Source organism: Syngnathoides biaculeatus, chromosome 20 (assembly GCF_019802595.1).
Source record: "Syngnathoides biaculeatus isolate LvHL_M chromosome 20, ASM1980259v1, whole genome shotgun sequence".
Lineage (NCBI taxonomy): Eukaryota > Metazoa > Chordata > Actinopteri > Syngnathiformes > Syngnathidae > Syngnathoides > Syngnathoides biaculeatus.
The window spans coordinates 9,348,705-9,366,440 of NC_084659.1; the positions used below are offsets into that span (position 1 = coordinate 9,348,705).

The following is a 17,736-nucleotide window of genomic DNA, read 5'->3' on the forward strand; positions in this document are numbered from 1 at the left end:
TTAATGACACACTTAAGGAAGAGGACGTCGGCGGCGGTGCGGCATCGGCTACTGAGGTCCGCCGAAGCACAGACGCAGTGTAATGACGCAGTTGACGGCGAGCGTCTTGGCGAAGATGAGGCGGAGGACGAGCACGGTGACGGAGAGCAGGTTCACCGCCTCGTCTGCCAACGACACGGACGTTTAACCCGGCCCGGTGGACCGCCACTTTCGACCGTTCGATACCAACCTGGCACCAAAGCGTCCGGGCACCGCCCCGCTCCGCTCTCACCTGCGGTGGCAAGACAGGAAGCGACGTGAGGCGCGTCGATCCGTGAATTTTGAGGCCGAGGCCGACGGTCCTCACCTTCCTCGCACGTGTCGTTGTGTCCGGCCGACGGCAGCGCCACCTGGTTGTATATCGAATCGCCCGATACCCGCGCGGCCTGCGAGTCCTCGAACATCCTCCCTCTCCCCGCGATCGCCGCGGCGTTGCGCCGACTGAAGCCGGCGGCGAGGCACGCCTTCAGGTTGCCAGCCTCAAGTTTGTAGAAGGACGGCTCAAAATCTTCCCCTAAAGACCCAAACGGAGGTTAAATACATTGTGAAAAGAAAAAAAATTGACGATAAAGGTCCAACATTCATATGAAAGTGAGCCGAGGAGTGGATTTTTCTTCGTTTCCACTCGCCAAGTTCTAAACTCAATCAGGTTCGGCGTCCAAACATGGAACGACTAAAACTGCACAGGGTAACTTTCGGTCTCGACTTTTCGTCAAAACAAAACAACGAAGCGTCTCAAGTGTCTAAAAAACATCCACTTACGGGCCTCCACTGACAACCGGGTCCCACTTCCAAAGAGTAACCTCCCGACTCCTGACACACATCAGTCGGTTCCTGAACAAGAACCTCAACAGACGACGACGACGACAACAGAAAGATAAATAAAATGGTTCTTTGGGCATTTTAACTTTTTTCAGATCAGGATAAAGAGCGGGGATGTTTCACATCAATATGTAATCTGGAACCACATGGGGATAAAATACTCTTCTGGCGTTCAAACTGGCAGACCACGCAGGGAAATGTAATGAAACGTGAACCGACAATTGGACTTTTCTTCTCGTTTCCTCTTGCGAGATTTGAGACCGGTTTTGGTTCCGAACATCAACGCTCACACATGAAATCTTTGCACCAGCTAACTTTCAGTTCCAACTGTTAAAATTGATCACTTACAGGTCTCCACCGTCACTCTGGTCCCACTTCCAAAATGTAACTTATTGATCCCTGTCACACATGAGTTTCTCCCTCAACAAAAACCTCAAGAGATTTTTGAACAGCAATCCGTCAGATTTACTAGTTCAAATGAAACTTTGAATTAAAAATAATAAATACACGCGTATTCTCCCACAATCCTCTCCTCCAAATCGAACTAGGATGGGCTCCAGGTCCTCCCCAACCACGGACAGGCTCGGCAGGAGAACCATTCCATGGTTTTGGCACTTGACATTTGTGCGGTGTTGGTTACGTTGGAAAAGTAAAAGTTGAACTCACGGGCCTCCACGGTCAATCTGGTTCCGCTTCCGAAAAGTAACCTCGTGTTCCCTGGCACACATCAGTTGTTACATCAACAAAAACCTCCAGAGAATCTTCGACAAGAAACCGATGAGAAGCTTTTGTGGGCTGGCCGTAAACCACAATCAAGGTGCTGATTCTCTTCTTTTGCTTGAATTAAAAAAAAACACGGTGGTGTTCCTCAAGGGCTCATTCCTCGTCCCACTGCACTTTTGTTTCATCCTTGTTGACGAGAGCCTCTTCGCCGTCTGTGACGCCATAAAGCAGATTTGCACGAAAAAAGCTGCGGCGATTCGACACCATCAACGTGTTGCCATAGCGATCAAGAAATTCTTAGTAAGCCAGGAAGTAAAGTCATGGAAAACAAGTAAATATATTCAAAGGCAATTTTTTTTTTTTTTAATCCTACCGTTTTCCACCGTCAAGCTCGTCCCACCCCCGAAGACAATCTTGTAGCCCACAGCGGCAGCCACACAACAACACACACTGTGACACAAACCTCCACTCTGACCGGCCACGCCCACCACCTGTGACCTCATTTCCTTCCTTCAGCCGATGACATCGTCGGGGCTCTTTTTGAAATCGGCCTCAAAAAGGTATAAACGGCTAATTTCCTGGCACCTGGTGGCAGTGAAGTTGAAAAAAATGTCAACAAATAGATCATCTATTTGTCGGAATCTTGGGAGTCGTGCGAATTGCCGCCTCATCCCTGTCCCTGCTCCTGTCTGCATTCGGCTGCTCATCCTCAACTTCGGCTTTTGTCCGATTCTCATTTTGGCGTCGCACTGGACAGTCGTTCTGTTTATGAAGTCGTCCAAAATGACTTTGGGTATAATTGGTATGCTTTATCCCTCCATCCATTTTCGGATTTGCTCATCCTCACGAGGGTTGCGGGGGTGCCGGAGCCTATCCCAGTTATCTCCGGGCAGGAGGGGGGCGGAGACCCTGAAATGGTTGCCAGCCAATCGCAGGCCACATAGAAACAACCAACCGATCACACTCACAATCACACCTCGGGGCAATTTGTATTGCCTAATTAACGTTGCATGTTTTTGGGGGGTGGGAGGAAACCGGAGAGGCCGGACAAAACCCACGCAGGCACGTGGAGAACTCCACACAGGTAGGGGCCGGGATTGAACCTGGGTCCTCAGAACTGTGAGGCCAACGCTTTACCGCTGTGCAAATTACGATCAATCAATGTACACCCCCCAAAGATAGGATACTTAAGGTTTTGGGGTTTTTCCCGGGACAGGGTCCAAGTGAGTGAGCCCGACAGGGGCCGCCAGGTGCCGATCTCCGCCCACGCTGCGAATTAGCGAGTGTTCCCGTGACGAAGTAGAAGCAGATGCGAGGAAGGTGACAACCAGACGGTGCACGTCGACGTCATCGCAGCAGGAAGCGAAGGCCGCGCCCCCTCAGCCGCAAGTCAGCATCCACGCAGGCCGCCAGCGCAGACATGAATCGGCTACTCGTGAGCGTGCTGATGGCCGCTTTGAGTCTCGGTGAGGTCACCTGAGGTCATCGCCGCTTCCGACTGCTTTCTGACTTCCTTTGTCGCTCTCTTGACAGGAAACGGACAGGAAATGGTGCGCCAGCCAAAAGGCCACGTCCACGCCGTGGAGGGCGAAAAGGTGACGCTGGACTGCAGCTTCGACAAGTCTCAGATCACCGACTACATCTTCTGGTACAAACAGGAACCGAACGCAGCACCTGATCTTGTTTTGAGAGTCTCGAAGTTCGCGCAGGCCAAGACGGAGAAGAAGTACGCCGACAGGTTCGGTTCCAGCGTGGACGCCAGCGCCCGGCACACTCCTCTGCATATCGAGAGCGTGAAGCCGAGCGACTCCGGAGTCTACCACTGCGCCCTGCGGCCCACGCTGACACATTCGCCGGCGTGCCTGTACAAAAAGAGTTGGGGGGGTGGTCTCACGAGATTTGACGAGTCAGGCGTGGAAAAGGCCCGCCCACTCGCGACGGCTGACGCTTCACACTGGCACAGCGCCTCCGAATTCCGTCGACAAAAACAACAGGCTGGCGCAGCCGCTTCGGAGCGCAGAAATATGTTCATGGCTCGCACGAAGGGGTTTCTCACGGGCCACATTGCGGTTACGGTTTCCCTCGGGGGGCCGTTATGACTGTGAAACCAGAAAAATCTTATATCTTATGTCTCGAATCCTCATGAACTAGTTTTGTCATCATAAATCTAGGGTCATGGGTTTTTCAACTTTTGCTGATGTTTGGGAACACAAAACATGCTTACAATCGCACAGGATTATCATTAATATGACACGACAATTTGATATTTTGAAAAGATTTTGACAAAAATGTGACTTGATACAGATGAATAACCATCGAGGGCCACGTGACGTCACATGCTGGGCCCGATCTGGCCCCCGGGCCTGGAGTTTGACACCTGTGCTCTGGCATGTAGTTATCTGGAGCAAGTACTCGTGAGGTGGTATCATTTTTCCAAGTTATAGTACAGCTATTTGATTGATAGAATGTGTTCATATGCTGCCATTGAAACAAATGAGATCATCGCACCGTCACCGAGCGCAAACTGAACCCGAACCGGCTGCACAGGAGTCAGGTGCGAGACCAGCGGCCTATAAATATGTTTTGATAAATCATCCAGAGCAGTAAGAGGACACGTGTGTGCGACCCCGACACGGCTCTGCGGTTGCCAATCACGCGGAAGCAACTTCCTGCCTGAGTTGGAAACGCACCAAACAAGCGAGACGTGGCTCCGCCTTCTCATCAGCAGCAATGAGGTCACATGACTGAATATCACAGATATCAACATAAAATACCACGCTGGCATTTTCAGGTATGGGCAAGCTCACTCACGTGCGAAGGGGCCTTTCCACCTGACCTCGGTTGCTCCCCCACAATCTGCATCGTGTCCCAGAAAGCTTTGAAGACAGGAACCAGAACTGCTGTCATCTGTGACGCAGGTGCTGTGGCGACCACTTCCTGTGGAAAGAGGCGTGAAGACGCAACCGACAGATCAAAAACAAACACTGGCAAATTCATTCATTTCAAAATGGAAAATCATGTCATTTGCTACCTTTGAGTCACATATTATTCATTACGGTGTATTGAGAAGCTTTTTGGCAGCTTTTTTTATCAACACAATAAATTGATTGCTTGTCTTTATTTTGAACATGCCATTTAAAAAATGACATTCAAAACAATCGGCACTCACTGTGGATGTCGATCCATTGTGTCATTCACGTACATCAAATAACATTGCTCCCGACATTGACTCCTGTGGGACGCCCATGATTCTGACCGATATCCGTCCGTCGTCATAAACGAATCCCTTTTCTCCAAATTGCGCCTGCTGATGACACCAATACTTAAAATGATTTTTTGTTTTGAAAATTCTCGATGACGCATTTTTCGTTCATGAGCTGTCAAATCGCAGTTTTCATGAAATGATCCAATGAACCTGCACCCTTTTCTTTGGAAATTGAATCCCACTTGTCATCGGGTTGTTCTCAAGTGTCGTCTTGGACTAATTTCTGGTGATTGTAATCAAGCAACGACCATTTTTTAAAAATACAATTTTATTGCATTTTTAGAAAATTTTATGACACTTTATCGCTCGCTAACATGCAGAAAAGCTCTCCAAGTTCAAACACAAAAACGGGAGGAAGAGGACGTCGGCGGCGGTGCGGCATCGGCTACTGAGGTCCGCCGAAGCACAGACGCAGTGTAATGACGCAGTTGACGGCGAGCGTCTTGGCGAAGATGAGGCGGAGGACGAGCACGGTGACGGAGAGCAGGTTCACCGCCTCGTCTGCCAACGACACGGACGTTTAACCCGGCCCGGTGGACCGCCACTTTCGACCGTTCGATACCAACCTGGCACCAAAGCGTCCGGGCACCGCCCCGCTCCGCTCTCACCTGCGGTGGCAAGACAGGAAGCGACGTGAGGCGCGTCGATCCGTGAATTTTGAGGCCGAGGCCGACGGTCCTCACCTTCCTCGCACGTGTCGTTGTGTCCGGCCGACGGCAGCGCCACCTGGTTGTATATCGAATCGCCCGATACCCGCGCGGCCTGCGAGTCCTCGAACATCCTCCCTCTCCCCGCGATCGCCGCGGCGTTGCGCCGACTGAAGCCGGCGGCGAGGCACGCCTTCAGGTTGCCGGCCTCAAGTTTGTAGAAGGACGGCTCAAAATCTTCCCCTAAACGCCCGGGTAGACACGTTGATGTGTTTTTCTTTCATTTGTGAACATGACAAGAAGAATTTGGAACGGCAATCTTGTTCGCAACTAAGCTAACGGTTAGCCGAGTGTCCTGCACCTAAATCGAAGTCTGCTATGTCGTTTGGTACTACGTTGGGACAACATGGTGGACTCGAGTTCTGCCCAGTTGTTCAAGAAGAACATCTTGACAACAACAACAACAACAAAAAAGTCCAATATTCAAGGAAACTGAGCCGACAGCCTGACTTTAACCTGTAAACACTCACCAGGTTCTACACCAGATTGGGTTCCAGGTCCAAATATCCTTGAGTAGTAATTACACAGCGTGACCCTCATAAGCAAAAACACGACATGGGATCACTTTCTGTTTCATCCTTTCAATAAAAAAGCATTTTTTTTTTCCACTTACAGGCCTCCACCGTCAACTTGGTCCCACTTCCAAAACGCAACGTCGTGTAGCCTGACACACGTCAGTCGTTTCCTGAACAAGAACCTCACTAACGTCTCCAAGAACCCAGATCCTAAACTCGGGCTCAATTAACCGAAGATGCGATTTTGGGCTGCGGTGTTTGATTGTAGCTTGAAAGTTAATATTCCCCCCCCCCCCCCCCCCCAAAAAAAATAAATAAATAAATAAATTTCATCATCCCCGTAGATTCCAACTTTAAATTAATCTCAAGCAAGAACTGAATTATTCTCACCAACTTCGACAGTCAACCTGGTCCCGCGTCCAAATATCAACGAGTACCCGGCTACACAATGTGACACACCAACACAAAAACTGCACCAGCTGTCTGCGTCCACTTTTTTCACACAGAACATATTAAAAACTTTGACTTTTTTTTTTTTTTTTTTTACTTACGAGTCTCCACTGTTAGTCTTGTGCCGCTCCCAAAAAGTATTCTGTTCGATGTCACACATCAGTCGCTTCCTCAACAAAAACCTCACGAGATGCTCCGAGGAGAATCCGATCAGTACCTCACGTATCAATAAAATAAAAACATTCGTGTCCTCCGCAAAAAATGTCCTCCGTCCATATTCCACTAGGTTAGCCCAGAATCGAAAATGGAACATATTTGATCTATTTCATCACATTTTGGGGTTTTTTTTTTGGACACAACAATGCAGTTTTTGGGTTGCTGACAATTGAGCACGAAAGCAGAACTTACGGGCCTCCACCGTCACTCCGGTTCCGCTTCCGAAAACTAATCTGCTGAACGATGTCGCACATCAGTTGATTCCTCCACAAAAACCTCGAGAGAAGCTTCGACGAGAAAATCTTGATGGGGTGGCGTGACTCAGGTGGTCTCCCAACCAGAAAGTTGTGGATTCAGTCCCGAGCCTCTCCGGCCATGCCCGAGTGTCCTCGAGCAAGACGCCGAAGCCAAAGTTCGCACCATATTGTCGGTGCACTAATCAACTTAAAGTTCCAGGTGCGTGTTTCCACTTGATCTAGTTTCACATCCTGATGTCTGAAGACCAAGCCCATTGATGATTTCAAAATTTTCTTCATATTTGAAGAAAAAAAAAAATGGATTTGGAACCCTTTTTTTAGAGGTCTCGGCCATTACATAGTGGCGTTCCTCAGGGGATCATCCCTCATCCCACTTGACTTTTATGTCATCCACGTCATCTGGAGATTCTTCCTGTGTATATGATGTCATAAAGCATATTCCTCCATGTTTGCATAAACAAAAATCATATCAACAAACACAACGTGTTGCCATATACTGAGATGGGATACACACCCCCCCCAAAAAAGCAGCGGGATAATCCAAGAATAAAACACAGAAAGAGAAGTAAATATGTGAGAAGTGATGAAAAATATTAGCAAAAATATTCATAAAAAAAAAATCCTACTTTTTTCCACCATCAAGTTTGTTCCACTGCCGAAGACAATCTTTTTAGCAGACACACAACAAACACACATTGTGACAAAAACTTACAAACTCATTGGCCACGCCCACCACCCGCAGCCTGATGACTTTCTTCAACCGATGACAGCATGCTAACTCCGTTCAGTTCCACTCAAAAACCATTCGCAGCTACCTTCAAGCTACCAGGTGGCAGTCAGACCTGTTGAGAAGATGGCCTGGCATTATTAATAATCATTCTGATAACGGCATCTTTGAAATGACTTGGAAAAATATTGTGCAGCAATTTGTAGGGTTTAATGTGTTGTACATGTGCATGTCGATTTTTGAGGCTGCTGGAAAACTTTAACTGAAGAAATTTTTCGCATCTTAAAAAAAATAAAAATCTCACTGCCTCGTTTTGTTGCTCTATTTTTAATTGTAGAAATGGTCAGAGTGTAATAACACCAAGTGAATTAAAAAAAAAGAGGTTTGTGTTTTCCTGCATTGTTATAATACTGTTATTACTACTCAAATGAACATATTGACAAAAATCACAGGTTCGCATGCGTAATTTAAGTGTAAGCACAGTTACTGGATGAACGCCATTGTTTTTAATTTTTTTAAATACATGAAATAGGGAAAGAAATTACCACTGGTATAAGTTTTTCTTTATTTATTTTTCTACTACATTGCGAGATTTGCGGTGGTCTTATTTTAATTTGTTTCTGTTTGCCTTCTCAAGAATTTACTTCAATTTCACCGCTAGATGGCAGCCTTGCACTATTTTATTTCACCTTTAACCTTTAGGTTCTTTTGTAGCGCTTGGTAGGAAGAGAAATCAGAAATGAACAGAACATAGATTTTGATTTGTGCTTAATTTTTATACTAATAATAAAACAAAGAAGGAATAGTTGCAAAGGTGAGAAAAAGTGGTCGCTGTATGTCAACCATAAAAGTGAAAAAGGAGCTGATGGTTGTGATGTCATTTGATGACGTCATCAGGATGGAGCTTGAGTCACGTGACAGGATTGTGGCGTGAGCGGGAGGGCAGAAGAGAAGAGCAGACCTGACGGAAATTCACGCAACATGTTGCTGTCTGCTTGGTCGCTGCTCGTCATCGCCGTGGCAGGTGAGTTCTGATCGGCGGGGTCAAAGGTCGCTCGGCAGGTTCATGTCGCTGAAATACGATTGTCTCATCCTCCAGGCGCCAGCGGTGACGAGTTGGAGGCAGTCACGAGCGAAGTGTTGGCCTCAGAAGGCGAACAGGTCACACTGTTGTACGATTACGCCAAGAAAGCTGCAGGTTCTGATTATTTCTTCTGGTTCCGACAACTTCCTGGACAACCGCCCAACTTCCTGCTCTCTCACTTGGGAAGCGGCAGCCAGTTAAACGCCAAGTCAGGAATGTCGGCGAGCGTCGCAAGTGACGGGAGGCGAGTGCACCTGCACATCGAGGATGCGACACTTGAGCACTCTGCAGTGTACTACTGTGCAGTGAGGCCCACAGTGACACAAGCGCCACGTTCTCCGTACCAGAACCCAAACGCATCACATCCCACTGCGCTGTCGTAGCTTACAAAAAGTCTCCACATCCATTGCGTAAAATCTTTTCCGTTGTATGAATGAGAGCATTTCTCACTGAAGTGTGAAAGGATTTTAGTTTATGTTCTCAGCATACTCAAGAATATAACGTGGAACCTATTTCACGTTTGTATTATGAGCCTGGCATACGCACAGACATTTTTAAAGGCTGGCGCTCAAGCCAGAAAAGGGCTTTCATCAGCAAAATTATTCATTCAAGAATTTATTGAAGTAAATGTATAAGTATTTATTTATTTCTCACATTTTACATGGACAATAATACCACTAATAAGTGATAAACGGTGGATATAAAAAGTGAACACACTCCTATTGAAATGAAATGAAGTACATTTCAGCAGTGTGTGTGAGACAACATGAGACCTTCGGAGTGTTGTGCTGCGACAAGGGAGGACATGTTTGTTTGACAAGGTGCACGGTGACGTCATCGCAACAGGAAGCGAAGGCCACGCCCCCTCAGCCACAAGTCAGCATTCACGAGGACCACCAGCGCAGACATGAATCGGCTACTCGTGAGCGTGCTGATGGCCGCTTTGAGTCTCGGTGAGGTCACCTGAGGTCATCGCCGCTTCCGACTGGTTTCTGACTTCCTTTGTCGCTCTCTTGACAGGAAACGGACAGGAAATGGTGCGGCAGCCAAAAGGCCACGTCCACGCCCTGGAGGGCGAAAAGGTGACCCTCAACTGCAGCTTCGAGAGCACAGGGAGCAACGACTACATCTTCTGGTACAAACAGGAACCGAACGCAGCACCTGATCTTGTTTTGAGAGTCTCGAAGTTCGGAAAGGACATGATGGAGAAGAAGTACGCCGACAGGTTCGGTTCCAGCGTGGACGCCAGCGCCCGGCACGCTCCTCTGCACATCGAGAGCGTGAAGCCGAGCGACTCCGGAGTCTACCACTGCGCCCTGCGGCCCACGCTGACACATTCGCCGGCGTGCCCGTACAAAAACATCTGCACCCGCCTCGTGCCACGTTTTGGAGGTGTGGTCTCGCGGGACTAGATGAGTCGGGCGTGGAAAACGCCAGCCCACATGCGACATATATTTCCAGTATATATATCTTGCCATCAAAAGAACTGTGTCTTGCTCAAATAAATAGGGACATACCCACCACAAAAGACTGCTTGGATGGCGGCACATGTCGCACCGAAACCTGTATGTACATTTCACTGTTAATGTTGCCTTTTCAGATGCGCAAGTTAGCCATGACATGGCACTAACCCACCACCAAAGCGTCATAGACTGGCTTTTGAACTTGTCGCTGATTTGCAAACCCTGACCCAGACCAAACTATTTTTAAGAAATGATTTGGAATTCTCATTGACCTTTACAGAAAAATGTTTGATAGTAATGAGTGGCTGAAATTGTTGAGCAAAACATTATAAACTTGGTCCAGGCCAGTTTGAACTGAACTCAATCCAAAGGAGACCAATAAGTTTGTCCACTTCTCTACGTGTTCTTCTCAAGGTGGTGTGTTGACATCCGGAGACCACTTGCTGATTGCAGAAGGAAACCAGATCCGGCCCGCCGCATGATTTTACGTGGCCGCAAAGGCAAATCATGTGTGTCAACTTCCATCATTCTTGTTCATATCTTGTCTTATCCAAAATAAAAACATTAAGATCTTGCAAGCAATTTTGTCTTCCCCAACATATACATGAAGAGGTTCGAGGGAAGAGCTGCAGTGTGGCGCTGGAATAAGTTTTTCTTTATTTATTTTTTACTACATTGGGAGATTTGTGGTGGTCTCATTTTAATTTGTTTGTTTGCTTTCTCAAGAATTTGCTTCAATTTCACCGCTAGATGGCAGCCTTGCACTATTTTATTCACCTCCTGACCTTTAACCTTTAGGTTCTTTTGTAGCGTTTGGTAGGAAGAGAAATCAGAAATGAGCAGAATATAGATTTTAAATTGTGCTTAATATTTATACGAATAATAAAAAAAAGAAGCAACCTTTGCAAATGTGAGAAAAAGTGCGCGCTGTGTGTCAACCCCAAAAGTGAAAAGGAACTGAGGGTTGTGATGTCACATGATGACGCCATCAGGGTGGAGCTTGAGTCACGTGACAGGATTGTGGCGTGAGCGGGAGGGCAGAAGAGAAGAGCAGACCTGACGGAAATTCACGCGACATGTTGCTGTCTGCTTGGTCGCTGCTCGTCATCGCCGTGGCAGGTGAGTTCTGATCGGCGGGGTCAAAGGTCGCTCGGCAGGTTCATGTCGCTGAAATACGATTGTCTCATCCTCCAGGCGCCAGCGGTGAAGAGTTGGAGGCATTCACGGGCGAAGTCTTGGCGTCAGAAGGCAAACAGGTGACAGTGTCGTACGATTACGGCAAGAAAGCTGCAGGTTCTGATTATTTCTTCTGGTTCCGACAACTTCCTGGACAACCGCCCAACTTCCTGCTTTCGCAGCCTTTTAATCCCCAAGTCAGAAATGTCGGCGAGCGTCGGAAGTCTAAATGGTATGATTTCCGCAACAATATGAGGCAACTTCATTTGTCAACCCCGCGATGAGTTCTAAAGTGCCTGAACACCATGTGTTGTCCTCAGGCGCAAATATTAAACAGAACAGACATAGCTTAATTTTGCATTACATAAATTAACGTGTGGAGTTTCTTTGGTGAGGTGATTAAAAAAAAATGTAAACATCATGCTGGGATTCCACACAAATGCTTATCATTTGATCAAACTGCAACATTTTAAGTGAAAAAAAAATAAAACAAACTAAGGTAACATGACAGACCACAGGTGTCAAACTCAAGGCCCAGGGGCCAGATCTGGCCCACCGCATGATTTTACGTGGCCCACGGAGGCAAATCATGTGTATCAACTTCCATGATTTTTTTTGTTCAAATCTGTACCCAAATTTGAAATGGTCTTATTAATGATAACATTGAGCTATTACGAGCATTTTTGTGTTACCAAAATAATAGTTGGAAAAACCCATTACCCTTGATTTCTGATTCCAAAACTAGTTCATAAATTTCATGTGTGAATACGATGAGGCGGCTAAAGATTTTTATCGTTTCGCAGCCATAGCGCCCCATTGAGGTGAAACCGCAAGTACAATGTGCCCCACGACAAAAATGAGTTTGACACCCCCGCTGTTGACGTACAAATTTCGGACAAAGTGTTTGTCGAATTTCTCCAGTCTGGTCAAAACTTTGCTAAAGGAGTCAAACGTTAAACTCTTCATTTTATAGACGCATTGGAAAGAACGACAAATTGTGGAATGTTTTTTTTTTTTTTTTTAATTCCAAGAATTTCTCCTTGAAGATTACATGCCAGCCAGGAGGGAGCTGCTCTTAAAGGCAACGCTCGTTATAAACTTGGAAACATGAGTAGAAAAATGTTACACAAACTTGGAAACATGAGTAAAAAAATGTTACACATGACAGAATTCAGCGATCAGGCTCCAAAGCCGTAACTTGCAACAACAAAGTGATGTCTTTTAACACGAAACTTGGACAAAACTAACAACAAAAAGTGTCCATTTTAAAGTGCTTGTGGTCGCTTTATCAATTGGAGCAAGAACATCTAACTGGGCGCGTACTTCCCTTCATTCCTGGGTGAAGAAGGGGTGGGCCAGGGCCCCAGCGGGCGAGATGCGTCTGCCTGGCGCGAAAGTCAAACATTCCTGCGGATGAACAAAAAAAAAAAAAAGAGATTTACCGCTCACTTCCTTTAGGGCGCGGCGAGATGGTCTTACGTTAGAATTTTGTTTTTTTCCCACCCTCCAAAATGAGTTTATATAACACAGCCGAACATCGTGTAAAAAAAAAAAAACACTGACATCCAACTTGAGTCAATTTATTGTCTGTCTGTCTTGCGACAAAATGGCTGCCAATACGGGAAATTACTTTGAAAACAGTGAAGGAGTCAATTAACCAAAACGATTTTCTTATTATGGTGCTACCTCCACTTACAAACGTCTCTAGTATCGAAAAATTCAGGTTCTGAAACGCCTGCTCGGAAAAAATATTGCCTCTAGTTAAGAAGGAAAATGCAGGATATGAAAGGAAAAAATAGGCGGCGCATTGCCGAAATTCCGCCGAACGTAAATATCCTCCAACTTGGTTTGTGTGGCGCGATAAAGCTGCTCTTCCATTGGCTACAACCGTAGCATCTTCCTGGCATCTCATTGGCTAGGAGGGACGGCAATCTTTACCCATGATGCTTTTCGTTTCCCTTGGACATTCGACTGTCACCGAATCACGCAAGCACACGTAGGAAAAATATAACTTTTTTGTGAGTTTTTTGCAAGTTTATTCATTTTTCTTCACCGTGGGCCCCAAGAAATTTTCATGGAGTTAAATAGTGAGCGTACGTCCATTTCGTCTCGGCTGTCAAACGTTTGCTTCCTCCTCCGTCCCCCACGATGGCTTTTGCTTCTCTTTGCGTAGTCACCCAAGCCAAAAGCAAATGAAAAAAATATATATATATTCTTTACATTATGTACTTTGAATGCTTATTTTTGGCGAGGGTTTGAGGAGCTTGGAACGGATTAGGCTATTTACATGTAAAATGCGCTTCTACTTACAAAAAATTCACGTCACGCAACAACTTCTTGAACGAATTCATTTCATAAATCGAGGTGCCACCGTTTTATGCATTTATCGACTCACCAAAAGGAGGTCTTTCGCGTGGGGGTTCAGCAAGTCCAGCACCGGAGGATTGGGGTCCCTGGGCCCGAGGGAATGCGAGTAGGCAATGCAGCTGGTGAGGGGCCACTCATCCTCACTGGGCAAACCGATGAACCTGGAGTGGTTGACGGCGGCAAGAACAACAAGCCTGCCGTTAAAACTGCAAAATACCATTTTTAAATTGAACCTGTCTGAAAAGTTGTGTAAAAATCAGGCTCGCTGGGTTCTGTGTATAGGAGGATGGATTCCGGATTTGATGTCATGTTCCGATACATTTCAATTTTTGCGCTGGGTGGTGTGTAAAAAAAATCAAAGGCAGATACATTTTGGCTCTTGTCGAACGTCTCACGGGGCTTCGGTAACATCGCAGAACCGGCGAAGGACAAAATACTCACTCAAAGATCAGTTTCAGCTGTTGCGCTTCGGAGGTTCCTCGGAAGAGCGGCCTGCGGGACGAAGGTCGCGTCAGCGTCTTCGCGTTACCAGCGACGAGTGCGGTTCTTACTTGAGCAGGAAGAGCTCGGCGAAGATGCATCCCGCGCTCCACACGTCCACAGACAACATGTAGCCAGTGTTGAGTAGTACTTCCGGAGCTCGGTACCACAAGGTGACAACCTGCGGAGAGCAAAATACATATTTGATGTTTTTATTTCCCCCCCGCAAACACGCTTTCCGCGATTACCACGATGAACGAAAAGGCGCACGTACAACTGGCGTGAGGGCGTTGTTGAAGCTGTACAAGCGAGCCATTCCGAAGTCGGCGATCTTGACCAGGCCGCTGCTGCTGATCAGGATGTTTTCCGGCTTGATGTCGCGGTGCACCACCATGTTGACGTGCAGGAAGTCCAGGCCGCGCATCAGCTGCCGCATGATGCTCTGGACACACACATAGGCATCGCTGCACCTTCATGGTTTGGACGTGTTCAGGACTGCGGTACATGTGGAACGGGGGTTGACAAACTTTGGTGCTCAAGGGCCACACTGGATTTATAAAATATAATTTATGAGTTAAACAAAAATAGAAATCTATCTGTGTATATATATATTAATTGTTTCTCACTTTTTCAATTGTAGTATTTTAAACTAATTTATTGTCAAAGATTGAAACAAGAGCTCAAATGGGGATTTGTGTGCGGGATTTTGTTGGAGAACAGCCCCCTCTGTTGATGGATGCTGTAATTGCAATACAGTAGCGTGCCGTACATACATACTCTGGAAATAGCAGTGATGGGGGCATTGCGATTTCCTCAGAACGTCGTTTAAGTGAAGGCCTCGAAGGTCCATTTTAATATTGAACTTCAATCACTGCATATGACAGTACAGAAACATCACAGCAGACACTGTGATGCGAAGATTGCGCACAAATAAAATCGCGTCACCCTACAACAGGGACTTCTGGGAACATCTCATTCCTCTCTCTGCTGGATCAGCGCCGATGTATCTGCCGACTCGAGATCCACACTCAGTATTTCGACCTATCACGACGGAACAAATTGGGTGACCTCATCAAACTTACACGCTCTTTTGCAACCCAGAAGCAATTTGTTGAGTAATGGAACGTAACGTGACGGGAGCACGTCGCCAACGTGCCTGCGAGGGGGCCACCTTCAAAATAAAAGCCTTTCAAAGAAAACATGGGCATAGTTGTCAAGAAAAAAGAAAAATGGAACTGAAGATCGACTGCGTTGCTGCTTTTACCTTAACGTCGTCCAAGCCGAGTCCAGAGGGGGGGGCATTGGACATGTAAGCGGACAGGTCCTGATCAATGTACTCCAAAACCACCGTGAGGTCGAACACGTTGGGCTCCAATGTGACCCTCGCATCCAAAAACCTGCGCAGTGCAATAAAGGGATTATATTGCAAATATCAGCGTCGTTGTGTTTGTCTATTGTCGGGGTCTTCGGTGTCCGTAATTACCGGGATAAGTGGGGTCTTTCCCTGGTTTCGGGCTTACTGGACTAGTAATTCGAGCTAGCCTAACTAGACGGGTCAAAAAATGTCGATCTATGTGTACTACTATGTTGTTTGTGTAAGCAGTGCACATCAGCGCGTATCCATTTGAAACTAAAGATGGTAAATCAACCATAAAATCAACGAATGACTCAGCCCTTTGATAAAGAAGTAAAAGTGAGCCAATAGGATAAAAAAAATCTCTTACTTGACGATGTTGGGGTGCTCAAAGAACTCCATCCTACGCAGCAGCGCCACCTCGCGGAGGATGCACGCAGGGAGGCCGTGGGTGAGCGCCGACGGCAACAGCTCGCTGTGGAACTTCTTCACCGCCAGGAGGCGCCCAGTCCCGCCGATCTCCCTGGCCTTGAACACCTTCCCGAAGGAGCCCTCGCCTATCTGGGACAGCAGTTCGTAGACCACCGGACTTGCGCCGATCTCCATCACCCGTGGAGTTCTAATCAGAGACGTGCGCCATAGTTAGGTATGGAAAAGCAAAGTGGTTGGAGAAGATTCGAACATTAGACGTGAAGATTAGGTCATGTACTGAAGTAATCCATTCCATTTTAGAGGTATTTAAAACACGTTATTACTGTAATTACGTTCTGTACCAACCATATTCAGTCAAACATAGATCTCACCTAATTAATAGATAATCAGTTGTAAGTATCGATTGTAACATAATTTTGCATTCAGAATTTGGTGACTTTTTGGCTGTTATTGGTACATAAAGTCCACTGTGTAAGAATTCTCACGGTGAAACCGACACTAAAACAAGGTAGTTCTACTTTCCTTATCGCCTAAATTGCCCCAAAGTATTATTAAGACTCTGATTTATTATTACTTAACTTTTTGCTCACTAAATAAGTTTCCCAAAGAGCTGAGAAAGTATTCAGAAGGAAAGGCCGCACCTGAGAAAGTGAATTCCTTTCTTTCGCGTTCGATACGCGGTCTTTGCCGTATTCAAAATGGCGTGAGCCTCATGGCTGAACCAAAAGTAGCGAAAAGTGTGACGCAATGGAATAGCGCGCCACTACGGTGGGGGAAAATAAACCGATTTTTGTTCTACAGAGATAAACATTTGTTACATAACGAAATTTTTAATTTGGGAAAAACCTATTGTAAGTTTTTTAGGTGAAAAATCGAATGAGAAACGTAACCAATTAGCGTGTTAGCTATTTAGCTTGTTAGCTATTTAGCTTGTTAGCTATTTAGCGTGCAGGCCACGCCCCTCGTTTTCATTACAGCAACTCCAATTTAAAACCAATAATTGGTTTGTTTTACCTTAGAAGGATGATTACAAAAAAAAAAAATCTTTCTCCCGTAGTTTGATGGCCCAGGAAAATGTGCCAGCTGCACACCACAACCCTTGAATTGATCGCCGAAATCGAAATGCAGCAGGTGAAAGTTCGCGGGTCACGTCCAGTTCACGAAGGCTGCGTTCACAAGCACTCCGGGTCTTGCTCAAATTCAACAACCGTCTAAAAACATTAAGTACTGCTACAGGTTAGTGTGTAAAAAAAACATTACCACTGGAAAATGCATTCTGAGGAACAAGTTACTATATTTTTTAAACGTGTCAAACAAAAGACACGTAAAATAACGCTTTGAGCAGGGAGAACGGAATTGGAACAGATTACAAAATGGCTGCCATCGCTTTAACACCGTGGTGATGTGAAATTTCGAAGCCAACTAAGGACACGAAGACAGAGCGATGTTGGTATCGTTCTTTTTTACTTTCAAAGAATCCTAACATCATTCATATTTGGTTGCAACATTGTGGAGTTCGTGTCCGAGCGCCCACACGCCTTCCACATTGGACACACTGACCTCAACAAGCACTGCGGGCTTGTTGTTAGACCACAAAATGTCGTTGTCAAAAAGATGTGGGAGATAACGCAAGCAAGCAACAGTGCACTCCAAGAATCA

General features: G+C 46.3%; 1 protein-coding gene and 4 gene segments (V, D, J or C); 3 read left to right on the forward strand and 2 right to left on the reverse strand.

Annotated features, from left to right (window-relative positions):
* Window positions 1-26: 26 nt before the first annotated feature.
* On the reverse strand, window positions 27-2,990 carry LOC133493387 (T cell receptor delta constant-like). The segment is given in 3 exon segments: window positions 27-164; window positions 230-553; window positions 1,958-2,990. Coding segments are annotated over 3 exon segments (570 nt in total).
* Window positions 2,923-4,382, forward strand: LOC133493386 (T cell receptor alpha variable 13-1-like). The segment is given in 2 exon segments: window positions 2,923-3,050; window positions 3,118-4,382. Coding segments are annotated over 2 exon segments (612 nt in total).
* Window positions 4,383-8,615: 4,233 nt separating this feature from the next.
* On the forward strand, window positions 8,616-10,969 carry LOC133493463 (T cell receptor alpha variable 13-1-like). The segment is given in 3 exon segments: window positions 8,616-8,745; window positions 8,821-9,758; window positions 9,826-10,969. Coding segments are annotated over 2 exon segments (438 nt in total).
* Window positions 8,703-9,188, forward strand: LOC133493960 (T cell receptor alpha variable 26-2-like). The segment is given in 2 exon segments: window positions 8,703-8,745; window positions 8,821-9,188. Coding segments are annotated over 2 exon segments (411 nt in total).
* A 1,478-nt stretch (window positions 10,970-12,447) lies between the features above and the next one.
* LOC133493459 (cyclin-dependent kinase 4-like) lies at window positions 12,448-16,251 on the reverse strand. The gene is made up of 7 exons (XM_061806820.1): window positions 16,016-16,251; window positions 15,556-15,688; window positions 14,566-14,733; window positions 14,363-14,472; window positions 14,253-14,303; window positions 13,840-13,972; window positions 12,448-12,851 (listed from the first exon to the last, which is right to left on the reverse strand). Exons 1-7 carry the CDS (start codon window positions 16,249-16,251, stop codon window positions 12,774-12,776), a joined length of 909 nt encoding a protein of 302 aa, XP_061662804.1. The 3' UTR covers window positions 12,448-12,773.
* Between the last annotated feature and the right edge of the window lie 1,485 nt (window positions 16,252-17,736).